Raw genomic sequence first — 20,259 nt, 5'->3', positions numbered from 1 at the left:
TGTACAGACATGTTTAAGGCCAGCACTGTTGGGTTTAACTGAGTTGAAAAATAATGTTCAAAATTGTGACTTAAATTTCTTATTGACATATAAAGTATAATCCTTTTATTTATTTCATTTATACTACTGTTATCAGTAGTATACTACTTATACTGTCTCCAGTAAATCTGAGTCATTAGTGGACTTAAGGAACTTGTTATTTGATCTCAAGTATTGTGAAATGGTAAAATCAGAATCCAATCCATATGAAACTTTTGCTCGTATGCTAAATGGGTATTTATTATTCATTTATACATCATTGTACATCATTATACATCATTCCCCAAGTGCCACTTCAGTCTTGATTATCTATCTTTGTTATTCAGGATCTCATCTGTACTTATATCAGGTTAGCCCATGATGCAGATATATTTTCAGTTGACTAGAAACTACCATGTTAAGAGTTTTTCATTTTGTGTGAATGTTGAACTCCAGTTATGAGAAAAATGTTTTGTGAATCAATGTAACATCTGAACCAGTGGGCTACAAGCACAAGCTGTTACAGGAGTTAAATAGATGATTTAAATGAGTGAGCTAGTTGAGAGCTGGCAAATAGTTTGTATTGTTTTTAGCTACAGATGGGAATACCAGTCATCCTGACCTGCCTCCTGAGAAATCTGTATGCAGGTGAAGAAGTGACAGTCAGAACTGTACATGAAACTACAGACTGGTTACAAATTGGGAAAGGAGTACATCAAGGCTGTATATTGTCACCCTGCTTATTTAACTTATATGCAGAGTACATCATGTGAAATGCCAGTCTGGATGAAGCACAAGCTGGCATCAAGATTGCTGAGAGAAATATCAATAACCTCAGATATGCAAATAACGCCACCCTTATGACCGAAAGTGAAGAAGAACTAAAGAGCCTCTTGATAAAAGTGAAAGAGGAAAGTGAAAAAGTTGGCTTAAAACTCAACATTCAGAAAACTAAGATCATGGCATCCGGTCTCATCACTTCATGGCAAGTAGAGGGGGAAACAGTGGAAACAATGAGAGACTTTATTTTCTTAGGCTCCAAAAGCACTGCAGATGGTAACTGCAGCCATGAAATAAAAAGATGCTTGCTCCTTGGAAGAAAAGCTATGACCTACCTAGACAGCATATTAAAAAGCAGAGACATTACTTTGCCAGCAAAGGTCCATCTAGTCAAAGCTATGGTTTTTCCAGTAGTCATGTACTGAAGTAAGAGTTGGACTATAAAGAAAGCTGAGCGCCGAAGAATTGATGGTTTTGGAGAAGACTCTTGAGAGTCTCTTGGACTACAAGGAGGTCCAACCAGTCCATCCTAAACTAAATCAGCTCTGAATATTCATTGGAAGGACTGATGCTGAAGCTGAAACTCCAATACTCTGGGTACATGATGCGAAGGACTAACTCATTTGAAAAAACCCTGATGCTGGGAAAGATTGAATGCAGGAGGAGAAGGGGATGACAAAGGATGAGATGGTTGGATGGCATCACTGACTCAATGCACATGAGTTTGAATAAGCTCCGGGAGTTGGTGATGGACAGGGAAGCCTGGTGTGTTGCAGTTCTTGGGGTTGCAAAGAGTAGGACACGACTGAGTGACTGAACTGAACTGACGGGCCACACAAAAACAACTTTGGGCCTCCAGTTTGCAGCCTCTGATAAAATAGTTTGCCTTCTCTCTGCTGTTCACACATCCCTCCAAAATTACACATTCACTAATTTACTGAGGCTGGGTAGCAAGTGGTTTAAACTCCTTCCAGAGTGTACAATTAAATATAGCTTTCTATTTTGGGAAAGCCTTGTAAAATGTATTTGAAAAGTAATATTAACTGGTCCAAAAGATCATTTTTCCAAACCACACTTGAGCTAACTTTATGGTGTTTACTTTCTGTCAAAACTTAGAAAAAACATTCACAGTTAACTTCCATAATATAAAATGTCTGTCTCATTAGGCATTAAAGAAGCATTGGTCAACAGGTATAATGCTGTTAGACTGTATAGCTAATGCGAATGTGGACATGACCTCCCAAATAGATCAAAGACTAATCTCTTTGACAGTTACAGGATGGCAGAACTTGCCATGGGCCTTTTGCTGTTGCACATTGAAACTATTTGTTTGGAAAGCATGCCTGAGGGATGAGAATGTATTTATAAGGATGAGCAGGTAAAAGTAAAAGGTTGTCTTTTGACATTTCAACTAATCCCTTCCAGCCTTTGGTTTACTTAACATTTAGGCTATTTGCTGGCAGGAGAAACTGGCTTTTTCACATATGTTTTATGTCATTTTAAATTGGGCATTGATTTTTGTGCCTGATAATTCCTAAGTGTACAATGAAATAGATTCTGATGTCATTAAAATGAGGTGTACTAGCTTTCTACCATTTCCAAACTCTTACTTTTGCTTTCCTTTAATTAAATGTGTTCACCCAAAGACAATTTTAAAGTTTACTTTTAAAACTCCTTCTTTATATAATAAAAAATATTTCAGAGTTAACCTTTATATATATTTACTTTCAAAAGTTTTTTTTTTTTTCTTTACTTTTTACCTAAAATAATTTCCCTAGGTAAAATATTGGCAGTATTTTAAAGGCCATTTGGATTGTAAGAACTTGAAAATTTTCAACAAGTTGAAATAATGTACTCATACATAAAAGTTAATTCATTTTAAAGAAAAATAACAGACTGAGGAGATAGAATTTTGTTTATTTAACCTAATATTTGCTATATTGGGGCTTCCCAGGTGGCGCTAGTGGTAAAGAAGCCACCTGCCAATGCAAATAAATGTAAGAGACGTGGGTTCGATCCCTGGGTTGGGAAGATCCCCTGGAGAGGGAAATGGCAACCCAGTGCAGTATTCTTGCCTGGAAAATTCCACGCACAGAGGAACCTGGTGGGCTATCGGCCATGGGTCACAAAGAGTCAGATGTGACTGAACACACATGCACACATTTGCTGTATTGCCTCAAATAACTTAAAACTCAGTTCAGTTCAGCTACTCATTCGTGTCAGACTCTTCGCGACCCCATGAATCACAGCATGCCAGGCCTCCCTGTCCATCATCAACTCCCAGGGTCCATCCAAACCCATGTCCATCGAGTTGGTGATGCCATCCAACCATCTCATCCTCTGTCGTCCCCTTCTCCTCCTGCCCTCAATCTTTCCCAGCATCAGGGTCTTTTCAAATGAGTCAGCTCTTTGCATCAGGTGGACAAAGTATTGGAGTTTCAGCTTCAACATCAGTCCTTCCAATGAACACCCAGGACTGATCTCCTTTAGGATGGACTGGCTGGATCTCCTTGCAGTCCAAGGGACTCTCAAGAGTCTTCTCCAACACTGCAGTTCAAAAGCATCAATTCTTCGGTGCTCAGCTTTCTTTATAGTCCAACTCTCACATCCCTACATGACCACTGGAAAAACCACAGCCTTGAATAGACGGATCTTTGTGGACAAAGTAATGTCTCTGCTTTTTAGTATGCTGTCTAGGTTGGTCATGGGGTAACAGTAAAAATCTCAAAAATCTTTTTAAGATTGTTGTAGGAATTAAATGAGATAATGATGCATAGTAAGCACTGCACTGTGCATGGAACATTATAGCAGTTTGGTAGATATTGTTATCTTTATTAATAAGATCTTTGATTCCCCACTTTTCCAATTTTGACTTTCTAATTAGCTAACTTATTATCAATTTCTATTCTTGGTTTAGAAATTATTTATTTAACATGACTTAAGCCAATGCCAAAGAATGCTCAAACTATCGCACAATTGCGCTCATCTCACACGCTAGTAAAGTAATACTCAAAATTCTCCAAGCCAGGCTTCAGCAATACGTGAACCGTGAACTTCCGTATGTTCGAGCTGGTTTTAGAAAAGGCAGAGAAACCAGAGATCAAATTGCCAACATCTGCTGGATCATGGAAAAAGCAAGAGAGTTCCAGAAAAACATCTATCTCTGCTTTATTGACTATGCCAAAGCCTTTGACTGTGTGGATCACAATAAACTGGAAAATTCTGAAAGAGATGGGAATACCAGAGCACCTGACCTGCCTCTTGAGAAACCTATATGCAGGTCAGGAAGCAACGGTTAAAACTGGACATGGAACAACAGACTGGTTCCAGATAGGAAAAGGAGTATGTCAAGGCTGTATATTGTCACCCTGCATGGTCAGAGTACATGAGAAACGCTGGGCTAGAAGAAGCACAAGCTGGAATCAAGATTGCCAGGAGAAATATCAATAACCTCAGATATGCAGATGACACCACCCTTATGGCAGAAAGTGAAGAGGAGCTAAAAAGCCTCTTGATGAAAGTGAAAGAGGAGAGTGAAAAAGTTGGCTTAAAACTCAGCATTCAGAAAATGAAGATCATGGCATCTGGTCCCATCACTTCATGGGAAATAAATGGGGGAACAGTGGAAACAATGTCAGACTTTATTTTTTTGGGCTCGAAAATCACTGCAGATGGTGATTGCAGCCATGAAATTAAAAGACGCTTACTCCTTGGAAGGAGGGTTATGACCAACCTAGATAGCATATTCAAAAGCAGAGACATTACTTTGCCAACAAAGGTCTGTCTAGTCAAGGCTGTGGTTTTTCCAGTGGTCTTGTATGGATGTGAGAGTTGAACTGTGAAGAAAGCTGAGTGCCGAAGAATTGATGCTTTTGAACTGTGGTGTTGGAGAAGACTCTTGAGAGTGCCTTGGACTGCAAGAAGATCCAACCAGTCCATTCTAAAGGAGATCAGTCCTGGGTGTTCTTTGGAAGGAATGATGCTAAAGCTGAAACTCCAGTACTTTGGCCACCTCATGCGAAGAGTTGACTCATTGGAAAAGACTCTGATGCTGGGAGGGATTGGGGGCAGGAGGAGACAGGTGCGACAGAGGATGAGATGGCTCTATGGCATCACTGACTCGATGGATGTGAGTTTGGGTGAACCCCGGGAGTTGGTGATGGACAGGGAGGCCTGGCGTGCTGCAATTCATGGGGTCGCAAAGAGTCGGACACTACTGAGCGACTGAACTGAACTGAACTGAACTGAAGCCAAGTTTATCTTGTTCCTTAAACGTATTTTTTGTCTTCTCTCGGTGGGTTACTGGATTCTGTCAATGACTGGCAACTGTTGAATCATTTTTGACTTTTCCCTCTCTAATAAGCCCCATCCCCATATCTTCTTTGTCACTTAAGTTGTATGTGTTATGAACTGGGCCTCCTTTCCCTTCTCTTTGCCTTTCCTAGTAAGGCCCTCATTACCCTTGTACCAAATACATGGCATGATTTTGTTTCTTAACTTCTGTACAGTGTAATCAGAGTTACATTTGTATTTACTTGATGGTCGTTTGTACTCATTCGTTTCTATTCTTACAAGCTCTTGCTAGGCAGAAAATATTTTTCATTTAGCTTTGTATTCTTACTGCCTATCACAGATACCTTGCGCACAGCTAAAATTATAAATATTGAACAGAATTTAGTGGGGGTTTTTTGTTACCAAAAATTTCTTCTTTTCATTATATCAATTTTTATAGTTTAGATGCTATTTTTAATGTTTCTACAGCATTCTTGAAAGCAGCTTAAAGCATAACTCCCTTTTTTAATTCAGTGTATGAAAAATGTAAAATCATAATACATTATTTCCTTTCACTTAGAAGTTACATTTTATAATACAACATTGTAAATTAACTATGAAAAGTGAAACTGAAAGTAGCTCAGTTGTGTTCTACTTTGCGACCCTATGAACTGGAGCCTGCCAGGCTCCTCTATCAAAGAAATTTTCCAGGCCACAATAGTGGAGTGGGTAGCTGTTCCCTTCTCCAGAGGATCTTCCCACCCCATGGATCGAACCCAGATCTCCTGCATTGCAGTCAGATTCTTTACTGTCTGAGCCACCAGGGAAGCCCCCCAAATTAGCTATATTTCAATTTGAAAAAATAACTTGCATTTTACTTTTTACAGGAAAGAGTTCATTAACTTATATATTTGAATAGATCAGTCTGATTTGTGTATACCATATGTTCTGACCTTGTATATGTTCATCTGTTTTGAAATGACATACTTCTAAAGGTTCTTATGAAGACCAGATGAAGACTGGGTATGTGGTACCCTTTGGTGTGACAGTTCTACTACTAGGAATGTAGTTTTATGCCCTGTAATTAATTGAGTCTCTTTGAAAAATTCTATGGTTATAGTATCAACTTCAAGGACTAGATAGTCCAGAAAAGATGCAGAAGTTGAATTTAACACAGTCTCTGTGTTATTATCTAGATAGAAAATAAATGTAGCTGCAGTCACTCGGAAAAGTGAGAAATTCTTGATATCCTTTAATAGTGGAGCCTTTGAGGCAGTAAATATTGTATCAAATGTATTAGTAGTTTCAGCCTTGATTTTTAAATTTGTTTAGATTATCATCAACTGCTTTTATATGCTCTGATTTTTTTTACACTAACCAGTGTCTTCAGTGTGTATAAAGTTATTTTGCTCTAATTGATGTTTCATTATTTCTGTTGATCTGTCTTAAGATTTACTGAGTAATTTTTCTGCCTTCACCATTATGTTAAACCCATTTGGTGAATTTTTTTCAGCTATTCTATTTTTTTTTAATTTCTATTTGGATCTTTTTTATATTTCCACTTTTCTACTGAGATTTTCTAAACTCTAGTCATTAAACCATATGTTTTTAGGTTATTTAAATATATTTATAACAGCTAAAGTCTTTGCTAATTCCAACGCCTGAGCCCTTTTTCAATTGGTTTCTATTGACTGCTTGCTTTTTCCTTGATTACTGATATCTTTCTAGTAATTCCTATTGTAGAGTGGACATTGTGGATGGTACATAATAGAGATTCTGGATTCTGTTATCATTCTCTGGAGAATATTGATTTTTATTTTTTAGGCAGATAAGTTAGTAACTGATCATTTTGAACTTATATAGACACGATTTGACAATATATTTGGGGATATGTGGGAAAAGCTCAAAGTACAGTCCTTAAATTGTTTCCCTGTGGTTCTTGTTAGCTGCTGCTGCTGCTACTGCTAAGTCACTTCAGTCACGTCCGACTCTGTGCGACCCCATAGATGGCAGCCCACCAGGCTCCTCTGTCCCTGGGATTCTCCAGGCAAGAACACTGGAGGGGGTTGCCATTTCCTTCTCCAATGAATGCATGCATGCTAAGTCGTTTGAGTCATGTCCGACTCTGCGACCCCATGGACAGCAGCCCACCAGGCTCCTCTGTCCACGGAATTCTCCAGGCAAGAGTACTGGAGTGGGTTGCCATTTCCTTCTCCAGGTTCTTGTTAGGGTTGGTTTAAATCTTTTTGGGGGTAGTTTAAAACTGACATTGCTCTAAATTGTGGTCCTTATTCCTAACGTGATACCTGGCCATTTGTATGTATGTGTTGTGTGTGTTTTACTTTTTTTTTATTTAAAATATATATCTTGCTTAATTTCCATGTCAGAACATACAGATCTATTTCTTTTTGTATAATAATCCAATATTTATCTCAGAATAAATGTAATATATTTCATTGATCCACTTGATGTCCATCTTGATTGTTTCTTAATTTTCTTCAATACAAAGATGTAATGAATATCCATGTACACACTAACATTTATCTATAGTTACTGGAAAATACAAACACATTTGGTAAATGTTTTTCAGTATTCTACAAATGAAAACCATGGAAATTTTAAATTTGCATTTCTTGGTTTATTAAGGTTGAACATCTTTTCATATCAGTTACCATTTATCATTACCAGTTAGCCATTTATCATTCATCTTTGATGACTTGCTTTCTCTCAGATTATTCACTTTTACTAGTGAAATTTTGTTATTGATTGTGTATGAGCTCATTGTGTATTAGGTAACAGAACAGTTTTTCATTTTACTTTCATTGTTATTTATGGTCTGTTTTGAGGCCAGGAAAGATTTTTACCGCAGGAATAAGGGATCCATCTTTTTAAAACCAGGATCAAAGCCGGCAGAAAGTTCAGCACAGCACTGTATGGGCCTCTTTTTCCCCCAGTTTCTTTGAGATATAATTGACAAATAAAAATTGCATATATTTAAGGTGTAAAGTGTGGTGACTTAATTTATATTGTAAAATTATTATAATCAGGGTAATTAACATAAACATTGCTTCACATAGTTACTATTTTTTCAGTGTGTGGTGAGAACACTTAGGGCCTTAACATATTTCAAGTGTACAATACATTACTATTGAGTATAGTCACCATGCTGTACATTCAGATCCCAGAACTTATTCATCTTATAATTGAAAGCGTCTGCCTGTAACACGGGAGATCCAGGTTCGATTCCTGGGTCGGGAAGATCCTTTGGAGAAGGAAATGGCAATCCACTCCAGCACTCTTGCCTGGAAAATCCCATGGACGGAGGAGCCTGATAGGCTACAGTCCATGGGGTCACAAAGAGTCAGACACAACTGAGCGACTTCACTTCACTAACTGATAATTTATACTCTTTTACCTAGTATCTCCCAATTTCCTCTACCCCTCACCTACTACCTAACCACATACTTTTGAGTTCAATATGTTTAGCATTTTTAGATGCCATGTATAAGTGAGGTCATGGCTGTGTTTCTCTATGTCTGGCTTATTTCACTAGTATAACATCCTCCAGGTTCATCCATGTTGTTACAAATGACAAGCTTTCCTTTTTATGGCTGAATAATATTCCATTGTATGTACACGTGTGTGTGTATAGTTTACACTTTCTTTATCCATTCAGTCATTTGTCAATGACGCCTGGGTTGTTTCCATATCTTGCATATGTGAAAAATGTTGCAGTGAATGTAGGATTGCACACATCTCTTCAAGACAGTGGTTTTATTTCTTTTAGATATATACCCAATAGTGGATTGCTGGATTATATGGTAGTTCTATTTTTAATTCTTTGGGGGAATATCTGTACCATTTTTCATAATGGCTATACCAATTTATGTCCCCACCAGCAGTGAATAAGTGTTCCTTTTACTGCACACCCTTGCTCATACTTGTCATCTTTTGTGATTTGGTAATGATTAGTGATGTTAAACACCTTTTTATATACCCACTGGTCATTTGTGAGTCTTCTTTGAAAAAATGCCTGTTTGGGACTTCTGCTCATTTTTAAATCAGGTTTTCTTTTGTTTTTTACTTTTTTTTGGTTGTTGGTTGCATGAGTTCCTTTTATATTGTGGATATAAGCCTCTTATCAGATATATGGTTCTCCTGTTGTGTAGGTTGTCTTTTCATTTTGTCAGTTGTTTCTTGTGTACAGTGCTTATATATGAGCATTTTAATGTAGTCCCACTTGTTTTATTTGCCTTTGTTGCTTGTGCTTTTGGTGTCATATCCAAAAAATCATTGTTGAGACTAAGGAGCTTTTTCCTGTTTTCTTCTGGGAGTGTTATGGTCACAGATCATACATTTAAGTCTTTAATTCATTTTGAATTGATTTTTATATATGGTATAAGATAAGGATCCAGTTTCATTCTTTGGCATGTGGATATCCAGTTTTCCCACCACCATTCCTAAAGAGACTATCCTTTCTCCATTGTCTGTTCCTGTTGCCCTTGTCTAAGATTAATTAACCATATATGTGTGGATTTATTATGAACTTTTCTTCTGTTCCATTGGCCTGAGTGATTAATGCCTGTACCATATTGTTTTTATTAGTAAAGTTTTTAATATAAAATTTATAAATTGATGTAAATCAAACTTTTGATTACCAAAGTTTGAAATTAGGAAATGTGTTGCCTTCAGCTTTGTTCTTTCTTCTTAATATTGTTCTGACTATTGAGGGTCTTTTGTGGTTCCATACAAATTTTAGAATTGTTTTTCTATTTCTGTAAAAAAATGTCACTTTGATTTTGATGGAGATTTTATTAAACCTGTAGATCACTTTGGGTAATGAGGACATTTTAACAATATTAATTATTCCTATCCGTAAACACAAAATCTTTCCATTTATTTGTATTTCTTCAGTTTCTTTCATCAGTGTTTTATAGTTTTTAGTGTAAAGGTTTTTCACCTCCTTGGCTAAATTTATTCCAAAGAATGTTATTCTTTTTGTTGCTATTGTAAATGGGGTTGTTTTCCTCATTTCTTCTTTTTCTTTTTTGGATGGTTTGTTGTTAGTGTATAGAAACACTATTTAGTATGTTTATTTTGATTTGTGTATGTTGATTGTTGTATCTTGCAACCTTATGAATTCATTTATTGGTTCTAAGAGTTTTTTGGTAGATCTTTAGGATTTTCTACATATAAGATCATGTCATCTGCAAACAAACAGTTTTACTTCTTCCTCTCTGATTTGGATGCCTTTTATTACCTTTTCTTGCCTAACTGCTCTGGCTAAGACTTAGTACTTTGTTAAATAGAAGTGGTAAGAGAGGGCACCTCTCATTCCTGACGTCAGAGGAAAAACATTTAGCTCTTCACTTTTAAGCATGATGTTATCTATGGGCTTGTCTCTATGGCCTTTATTATGTTGAGTTTACATTTCGCTATGCCTCATTTTTGAAAACTTTATCTGAAAGGATGTTTAATTTTGTCAAATGCTTTTACTGCATCTATTGAGATAATATTTTTATTCTTCATTTTGTGGTAGTGGTGTGTCACATTTATTGATTTATATATGTTGAACCAATTTGTATTTCAAGGATAAACCCCACTTGATCCTGATGTATGATCCTTTTACTGTTCTGTCGAGAGTTTTTTTGCCACTCAAAATACTGGCCTATAATTTTCTCTTTTTTATAGTGTCCCTACATGCTTTGGTATGAGAGAAATGGGGATCTCTTAAAGTAAGTTTGAAAATGTTCTCCTCTCTTCAGTATTTACAGAATCATTTGAGAAGAATTGGTGTCAATCCTTAGTAGAATGGTGTCAGTGCTTAGTAGAATTTCAGTTTCACCAATGAAGTTATCTGGTCCTGAGCCTTTCTTTGTTTGAGAGGTTTTTGACTACTGCTGTAATGTCCTTTTTTATAGGTCTGTTCAGATTTTCTGTGTCTTTATGATTTAGTCTTGTTAGGTTGATTGTTTCTAGGAATTTATCCATTTCTTCTACGTTATCCACTTTTTAGCAAATAGTTATTTATAGTAGTCTCTTATTACAGTTCTTTGTATTTCTGTAGTATCATTTGTAATCTTTGCTTTCATTTGTAACATTGCTTGACTCTTTTTTGTTTGCTTAATTATTTAGCAAAAGTTTATCAGTTTTATTTATCTTTAAAAAACAACTCTTAGTTTTATTGATTTTTTTTTTTTTCTGTTGTTCTTTCTGGTCTGTTTCATTTATTGTTGCTCTTGTCTTAGTAGTTTCCCTCCTGCTGAGATTAGCTTGTTCTTTTCTCTCATTTCTTAAGATGTAAAGTTATGTTGTTTATTTGAAATCTTTATTTTTTCTTAATGTAGGCATTTTTTTTTGCTATTGACTTCTCTCTTAGAACTGCTTTTGCTACATCCCATAGTTTGGTTTCTTGTGTTTCCATTTTTGTTTGTATCAAGATACTGTTTGATTTTTCTTTTGATTTCTTTGACCCATTGATTATACAAGTATATAGTCTTTAATTTCCACATATTTGTGAATATTTCAGTTTTCCTAATGTTATTAATTTCTAATTTCTTACCATTATAATTGGAAAAGATACTTGATGTAATTTCAGTCTTAAATTTCTTAAGACTTATTTTGTGGCCCATCATATAGTCTATCTTGGAGAATGTTCGATGTGTGTACTTGAGAAGAATGTGTTTTCTATACTGTAGATTTAAACCAAATTGTAACAGTAATTGGGGCTTCCCAGGCAGCGGTAGCAATAAAGAATCTGCCTGCCAATGCAGGAGACGTAAGAGACTCAGGTTCAATCCCTGTGTTGGGAAGATCCCCTGGAAGAGGAAATGGCAACGCATTCCAGGATTGTTTCCTGGAGAATCCATGGACAGAGAAGCCTGGCAGGCTGAAGTCTGTAGGGTCACAAAGAGTCAGACCTGACTGAAGCAGCTTAGCACGCATTTTCTTGTTGAAAACTGAGCATGACAGTAATTACATTGAATATAAATAGTCTAAACATCCCAATTAAAAAGCAGAGATTATCAAGCTGGATAACATGAAATAATGAACTAATGATGTATGTTTCAACATGAATGAATTCCAAACTCATAATGCTAGATGAAAAAAAGACACAAATGGTTACATACAGTATCATAACATTTACATAGAATTCTACACAAAGCAAAACAGAAAACAGATCATTGGTTGACCAGGTCAGCAATAAAGGAAATTGCCTGAAGAAGGATAGAAAAATATTTTTAGGAAGTGAAAATATTTTAAATTATGATTGTGATGGTGGTTACATTTATTAAAATTTATCTACATGTACATTAAAAGTTTGAGAATTTTGTCATACATAAATTATGTCTAAAACTGATTGATATTATCACAAAGCTGATTAATTATGTTCATGTATGAATTTAGGTAGTGTTAAGGTGAATGGAAATGTTTTAAATGACCAAAAAAAAAGTTTAGTATGAAAAAAAAATCTTTCTACCCTAATTAAATGATATTCAAAATGTTAGAAGTTAATATGATTTTTAAATGAGCTTTAATTATCTACCCTATTCTTTATATTTTAAAATTATAGGTTGAACTGAAGAGACAGTATAATGATCAGCATTCAAAATTAAGAGGTCTTTTACCAGGTCGTCAATGGTATGAAATTCAAGCATACAGGGCCTTAAACCAGGCCCTTGGTAGGTAAGTGGAGTGAAATTTAATGTAACACTACTGTAATATTATCTCCAACCAGGACTATGTGTACAGCTAGTCTTGCTGCTTTATTCCTTATAAATAAATTTGATGGAATTTTATTTTACTGGAACACTCAGTACTGGTATATTCTCAGTGATAGATGTCAGAAGTGAAAGTTGAAAGAGTCAGTGAAATAAATGAAACTCAATATTTGCTTAAGTTCAAAGATTTATGATTGGTCAGTGAGTATACAACAGAAGTGCTCAGTAGATGTTTATAGAATTTCACCACCAAACAATAAAATTTTATCTTGTGAACATCAGAACCCAAATGATGATCTTATGGGTGAAAAGCAAACTAAGAGCGATTAAAAACAAACTGTGTTCATGGTACTAGAGAATACAACTCCCTGACAGTAAAATTTAATTATAATATACTCCTTTTTCCAAAGATTGTGGTCCGTTAAGATTTGTGCTTTGTGGAACTAGTTTTTAAAACACCATTTTATACCATAATTTCACATGAGGTCCTACAGCGGGGTTCCCCAACTCATTCTCATCCGTGGCCTGTTAGGAACTGGGCTACACAGCAGGAGATGAGCAGCCAGTTAAACTGGAAACCCCTCCTAACCATCTTCCCCCCACCCCATCCCCCAGCTGCCATCTGTGGAAAAATTATCTTCCATGAAACTTGTCCCTGATGCCAAAAGGGTTGGGGACTGCTGTTCTACAAGACATCAACACTTTAAATTTATGAACACTAAAATTATTAGATTATTTATAATCTAATTTAACATTTTATCATTTTCTATTTCTGAAATTGTAATTAGTTTATGCATATAATAGTTTTTTCCTGTGAAGCTATACAAATAAAATTCAGAAAATTCAAATAGAAGAACACAGGTTAAGGGCAAAATCATGAAAACATGGCCATTTGACACATTTTCAGTTCAGCCAGAAGACCTGCAGCTAATCATTACCTACCCTAACCAATCTAGAAATTATATTTTACTTGTGTCTTGTTTATTCACATTAGCTCATTTATACCTAAGCAGACCAGAATACATTTCTGTTCAGATTTACATATGTTGATGACATAGGACTGCAACAGCTAAAGTAAGTCCTAAAACGCATCACCTACTCCCCTCGCCATCCTTTCAGAATGATATTCTGTAGTTGTTTCTGTTCAAACTGAATTATTCAGTTCTGTTTAACCTACCGATACGGTTAAGTTGCTGCCCTTCTCTTCCTAGAAATCCACTTGTACTTGGCATCAAGTTGCACTGCAAATTGTCCTTGAAGCATTCCATCTACTTACTTTGTCTCTCCCTGTTGGTTGACCTGTTTGTTGTATTAGAATTTTAATATTCAACAAATAGTTTCTAGGGGAGCCTGAATATTTGTTTTTAAAATTCTTGACTTTTAGTTACTATGTTGAATTTCAGGAAAATAAATATTTTTACATCAGTTGATTATTTTTTCTCTCAGTATGAGCAATACCTTGAATTTTCAGAAACCATCTGAAGCAAAAGTATATTTGTATCTTATTTTGTCATTTATAAAACTTTTTCTACATATATTAAGCAGGTTGTGAAGATGAAATTACTTGCCTAATGTCACACAGCTGCTAAATGCACCTTCACGTCTTGACCCCACCTACATTTAAAACCTTAAGACTTGCTTTTTCATCCACAAAAATTCTCACTATTAAATATAAACATCTCATTATTAAACTATTAAATATTCCATATCCTTTCATTAGTCTTTGCCGTCACATTCAAGTTACGTACAATTCATCTGGTAAGTTTACCAGTTAAAACCTAGTTGAAGAGGTCATGTCCTACATGAAGACTTTTTAAAATTTCTCCAACTAGAGTTATTTACTCTGTAGGAAACCCATAGCATTTTATACTCATCTCTATTATAACATATATCTCATTATATTGGAATAGCCTGTTTATATATCTGTCTCCTTCCCTAAACATGTATTAGACATTTTTACATTCTTAGCAACTGTGTCTCATCTTGGGGCATAGATGCAATGTATGTACTTGTTGAATTAGTGAAAAATGCCAGGTTCAGTGCTTTTCCAGCTATACCATATTGAGTAGAGAGTTTCTAGAGCTTTGAAACATACTTTTCAAGAATTTCAGAAAAGCATGTGTTTATAATATTGATATATAATATTATTGTTTCATTATTTCATTAATTAAAAAGTGACAGCCTGTTATTTTACTGATTTTTAGAGAAATGGAATCAACAAGTAGAACTTATTACAAAGAAACATCCACTAAAAAATCAAGTGAATGTTTTACATCATATGGTAAAATTTGTAATGTGTATTGATTGACATAAAAGGTGCTTATACTAAGGCACTGTTCTTATAAGAGATATGTCTAGAAGGACTAAAGTAAGCAGAAACAAATTGAGTTTAAAAAATGTTATCTTTTTTTTAAGCCCACATGGGACTCTTAGCGTTTTTGAAGTAATATAAGCCCATGAAATGTAATAACAGCTTTCAGGAATGTACCAGATGGTTTTGTGACCAGGTTACAACTGCACTATAAGTTTCCTAACAGTTCTGCTTTACTGAAGTATAATCTTTGTCTCAAGTGGGCATAATTCATTTGAGCAAGGCAGTATGAAAACAATGGGAAAAAGAAAAGGTGAAACCTTTTTCTCTGAACTATTTTGTTAATGCCTTGCTGTTATAGAACACTTTAAATGTAAACCAAAGTGGGACCATGATAGAATGGCACCCTGACTTTACATTGATTTTCAACAGTTTTATAAAACAGTGTTATTATATAACAATTGATAGTATCCATCTTCCTATCCTGCCCTTCCAATTTTGTGGTTGGTCTGATGCCTCGGAACCTATGGATTACTTTAAAATATCACAAAGGAGTCGGAGAAGGCAATGGCACCCCACTCCAGTACTCTTGACTGGAAAATCCCATGGATGGAGGAGCCTGGTAGGCTGCAGTCCACGGGGTCGCAAAGAGTCGGACACGACTGAGCGACTTCACTTTCACTTTTCACTTTCATGCATTGGAGAAGGAAATGGCAACCCACTCCAGTGTTCTTGCCTGGAAAATCCCAGGGACAGTGGAGCCTGATGGGCTGCCGTCTATGGGGTCGCACAGAGTCGGACACGACTGAAGCGACTTAGCATCACAAAAGAGTATCATATAAAATTTAGATTTTTTAAGTCCCTATGGAGAAATCAAACATTTATATTAATTTTCACCCCCTCTCAAAATCCGTATAGGAATAAAAATGTCAAATCTATAGACATGAAAAGAGTGGGAGAAGAGATAATAACAGATGAACTGTCAATAAATTTTAAACACAGAAAAACAGATGAATGACTGAATGACTTAACAGGCAAGAAAAAGCTGAAATTTAAATCTATAGTCTTGAAAGCTAATAAGATCTTCCAGATTCAAGCATAGAAAAACTTAGGACTTGGAGCTACTCTAGAATTGGTTACATGTTAGTAATAAGTAGTTAGACAGCCCGCTCCATCCAGGTTTACTCTCTGGATATAATGAACTAGAGAGTCTATATTCTTTTTTTTTTTTAATTAGGTAATCATTTTATTGCTCTAACCACCTATTCATTGACCAATGCCAAATTGCTATTCTTTTTTTTTATAGGATTTTTCTGTCTATTCTTGCTGTTTTATTTTCCCATATAAATTTTTGTTTTGTTTTGTTTTTGTGTTTTTTTGCATATTTTTTTTAATTTTATTTTTAAACTTTACATAATTGTATTAGTTTTGCCAAATATCAAAATGAATCCGCCACAGGTATACATGTGTTCCCCATCCTGAACCCTCCTCCCTCCGCATACCATCCCTCTGGGTCGTCCCAGTGCACCAGCCCCAAGCATCCAGTATCATGCATCGAACCTGGACTGGCAACTCATTTCATACATGATATTTTACATGTTTCAATGCCATTCTCCCAAATGAGAGTCTATATTCTTTAACTATGGGTACAGCTAAGAAGGGATCAAAGATGGGGGGTTAGAAAAGTCTACCTACTGAATGTGAGAACTCTATCCTCTTTTTTTCCCTCAGCTGACAATCTTATAAATCTTCAAGGCAGGAAAGTGCAGTGTTCTTCTCTAAGACAGGTGGACAACCCTGTCTTATGTTAGTCTGATGCCTTGGAACCTTGGATTACTTTAAAATATCACAAGAGAGTATCATAAGGTGGAATTCCTTGTAGGTGGAAGAACTTGCAGAAAACAGAAACAGTGTAATAGAACAGGGGTTGGCAAACTGTAACAGGCCAGACAAGAATGTTTTATGTTTTTCAGGCTACACCCAGTCTGCATCCATATTCTTTTTTGTTTTCTATTTAACCTTTAAAATGTAAATACCATTCCTAGATTGTAGGGTATACAAAAATATGATGTGGGCCATATTTCCTCTGTGGACTGTATTTTGCCAACCCTGGGACAGAAGAAAACTTTATAAATTTCTATTGGTAATATCCATAGGGAGATAAGATAGTGCCTCCGTAAAACAAGAATGGAAAATAAGAAAAAATTCCTAGACATTAATATGGTAGCGACATATTTTAAATGTAGAATTGGATTTAGGAGGGAAAAATTAGAATTTCCCACATCCAAAAATCAAAGAGAAATAGGAAAGAAGAACTAGAAAATTAGAGGAGCAGTATGCAAGAACCAACTTCTGATAAATAAGAGCTCCATATGAAGAGACTGGAGAAAATAAAGAAATATGTCAAAGAAATAATTCAAGAAAAATGCTCAGAATTGAAGAATGTAGTTTCCTGATGAAAAGACACACTCAAGCACCAGTAAAGGGGAAGAGCTACAGAGCACCTCACTATGCAGTTTCAAAGTACCTAAGGTAAAGAAAAGGTCCTAAAACCATCCAGAGAGAAAAAGATAACTCTCATACAAAAGATATGGAGTCTAAATTGAAATAGACTTCTTAAAAGCAACACCAGAAGCCAGAAGACTGTTGAAAATTATCTTCAACTATCTGAGGGAAATTTTTGATTTGCAATTTATGTTCTAAGCAACCCCCAAATGATCAATAAACTATAAGACAAAATAAAGCCTTCAGTGTTAAAGGACCTGAAACATTTGCTTCAAATTCACAGTTTCTCGGTATTCTACTGAAAGACATGCTTTATCAAAGAAGAGAAAATTCAGAAAGAGGAATACCAAGGATGCAGGAAACTGGAGTTCCAACCCAGAAAAGTGGAATTCCCAAAACAAGAAAGAAGGTTGGTTCTAGGATGAATCGGTGCGGCAGTCCCATAGTAGTTAGTCTAGATTGGTTTTTGAGGATGGAAGGTTTGCCCATATTGAAAAAAATTCACAGCTGTGACAAAGTGGGAACTAATTAATGATAGAAAACAGAAATTAAGCAAGAACGGGGAGAAAGAGAGTTAGTAACTCCAAGGTAGACAAAAACATACGAGAAAGGGAATGTAATCATAGTCCATCATGTAATTTCATCTGTAAGCCACTGAATATTGATTTACAAAAGAATTGTGATATAACTGTACTAGGAGATTGGAGAGGAGTGAAGTTATCAGTAATATGAAATAAGCATCTTCTATAGGAAGAATCCGTACATAATTTGTAGTGGTTAAAATCCAAGACAAATGACCACAAGAACTATCTAAGGTATTTTTAATTAATTGTTTCTGAGATTGGGAACTGAAGATGTGATATGAGTAGGCAAAAGAGAATTCTGGTTTTATTAAAACTATTATAATATTATAAAACTGACTTTTAAACTGTGCTTGTGTGTTTCATTAAGAATTAAAATTTACAAGCTAAAATTAACTTCTTACAATGTCTGGAGGTTTCAGTCCTAGATAAGATGGAATGAGTGCATTCTATACTGTTTTAAAAACCTGGATAAAATTCATAGAGCTGCTATTTGAGTACTATGAAAAGTAAATCATACTAGACAGATTGATAATTTGAATTCTGATCTTCTTCCCCAGTGAACTGGTTGGAATAACTATATTAATATCAAGACAAAGTAGAATTCAGAACAAAGAAAATTACAGGGGTGCTAAAAGGAAAACTGCATAATGGTAAAAGGATCACTTATCAAAAAAGACATAACAATCTTAATTGTGTATTCACCTAAAAATAGAACCTCAAAATAAATGACACAAAAGCTAACATCTGAATAGAGAAATAGACAAATCCACAAGTAAAGCTGGAGACTTTAAAATTCCTCTTTCAATAATACTGGGTTGGTCAAAAATTTCATAAGATGTGATGGAAAAACCTAAATGAACTTTTTGGCCAACCCAATAGCTAGCAGTAGGAAACAGAAAACCAGTAAGGAGATAAAAGAGTTAAACAATGTTGTTATCCAACTAGATCAGATTGACATTATAGAGACAGAATAAACATAACCTAAAGAACATGTACCAGTGTAGACAATGTCCGGGGTGACAAAGTTAAAAGTTGTTTTGAAGATTTGAAAGCAATCAATAAGAATTATCTCTAAGGGAGTTGAAGAGGTTGAAGTTGGTATATAAAGCCATTTTAAATATGATAAAAGAACTAAGAAAATTATGTCTAAAGAACTGTAAGAAACTATGGGAATGATGCTTCACCAAGTGAAGAATACCAATAATTAGAATTTTTTTTTTAAAAAAAGAACCTAATGGAAATTCTGGAGTTGAAATGTACAATAAGTGAAATGAAAAATTTATTAGAGGGGCTCACCAGCAGTTTTGAGGAGAAAGAAGAAAGAATTGATTTCTAGTATGAGGAACAGATAGAAGAAAAATGAAGAATAATTAAGATAGCCTCAGAAACCTGTACAACCACATCAAGCATACCAACATACACATAAAAAGAGTCTTAGGGGTAGAAAAGAGAAAGAAGGGAACAGAAAGATTTTTTTGAAGAAATAATGGCTGGAAACTTCACAAATTTGGTGAAAGACACTGATCTCCACATCTCAGAAAAGCAGAAAACTCTTAAGTGGTTTGAACTCAAAGAGATCCATACATCAGAATGTTGTGATCAAACTATCAGAAGACAAAAAGAGAATCTAGAAAAGAGCAAGAGAAAAACCATACACAGGATCACTTCGATTAGCAGATCTTTTACTGAACACTATGGAAAGGACGCAGTAAATTGAAATATTTAAAGTGCTGAACATGTATACCTGTGGCGGATTCATTTTGATATTTGGCAAAACTAATACAATTATGTAAAGTTTAAAAATAAAATAAAAAAAAAGAAAAAGACCATCAGTGGAATCTATATCTAGCAAATTTATACTTCAAAGATTAAGGAGGAAGTAGAACGCTTACTTCTTGGAAGGAAAGTTATGACCAACCTAGAAAGCATATTAAAAAGCAGAGACATTACTTTGCCAAGAAAGGTCCATCTAGTCAAGTCTATGGTTTTTCCAGTGGTCATGTCTCGATGTGAGAGTTGGACTATAAAGAAAGCTGAGCCCCAAAGAATTGATGCTTTTGAACTGTGG

The 20,259-nt window shown here is 35.3% G+C and overlaps 1 protein-coding gene across 10 annotated transcripts in view; it reads left to right on the top strand.

Moving 5' to 3' along the window:
- Nucleotides 1-20,259, top strand: part of BRIP1 (BRCA1 interacting helicase 1) — a 190,514-nt gene that overhangs the window by 143,158 nt on the left and 27,097 nt on the right. For all 10 annotated transcript variants that reach the window (XM_025281165.3, XM_044939611.2, XM_044939612.2 and 7 more), the window contains one exon: nt 12,644-12,756. In XM_025281165.3, coding sequence (XP_025136950.1) covers nt 12,644-12,756 — 113 coding nt within the window. The remainder of the gene's footprint in view (nt 1-12,643; nt 12,757-20,259) is intronic.

This window comes from Bubalus bubalis, chromosome 3, assembly GCF_019923935.1.
Source record: "Bubalus bubalis isolate 160015118507 breed Murrah chromosome 3, NDDB_SH_1, whole genome shotgun sequence".
Taxonomy (NCBI): Eukaryota; Metazoa; Chordata; class Mammalia; order Artiodactyla; family Bovidae; genus Bubalus; species Bubalus bubalis.
Note: the sequence above shows the minus strand (reverse complement) of the source record. Positions and strands in the feature narration are given on the sequence as shown.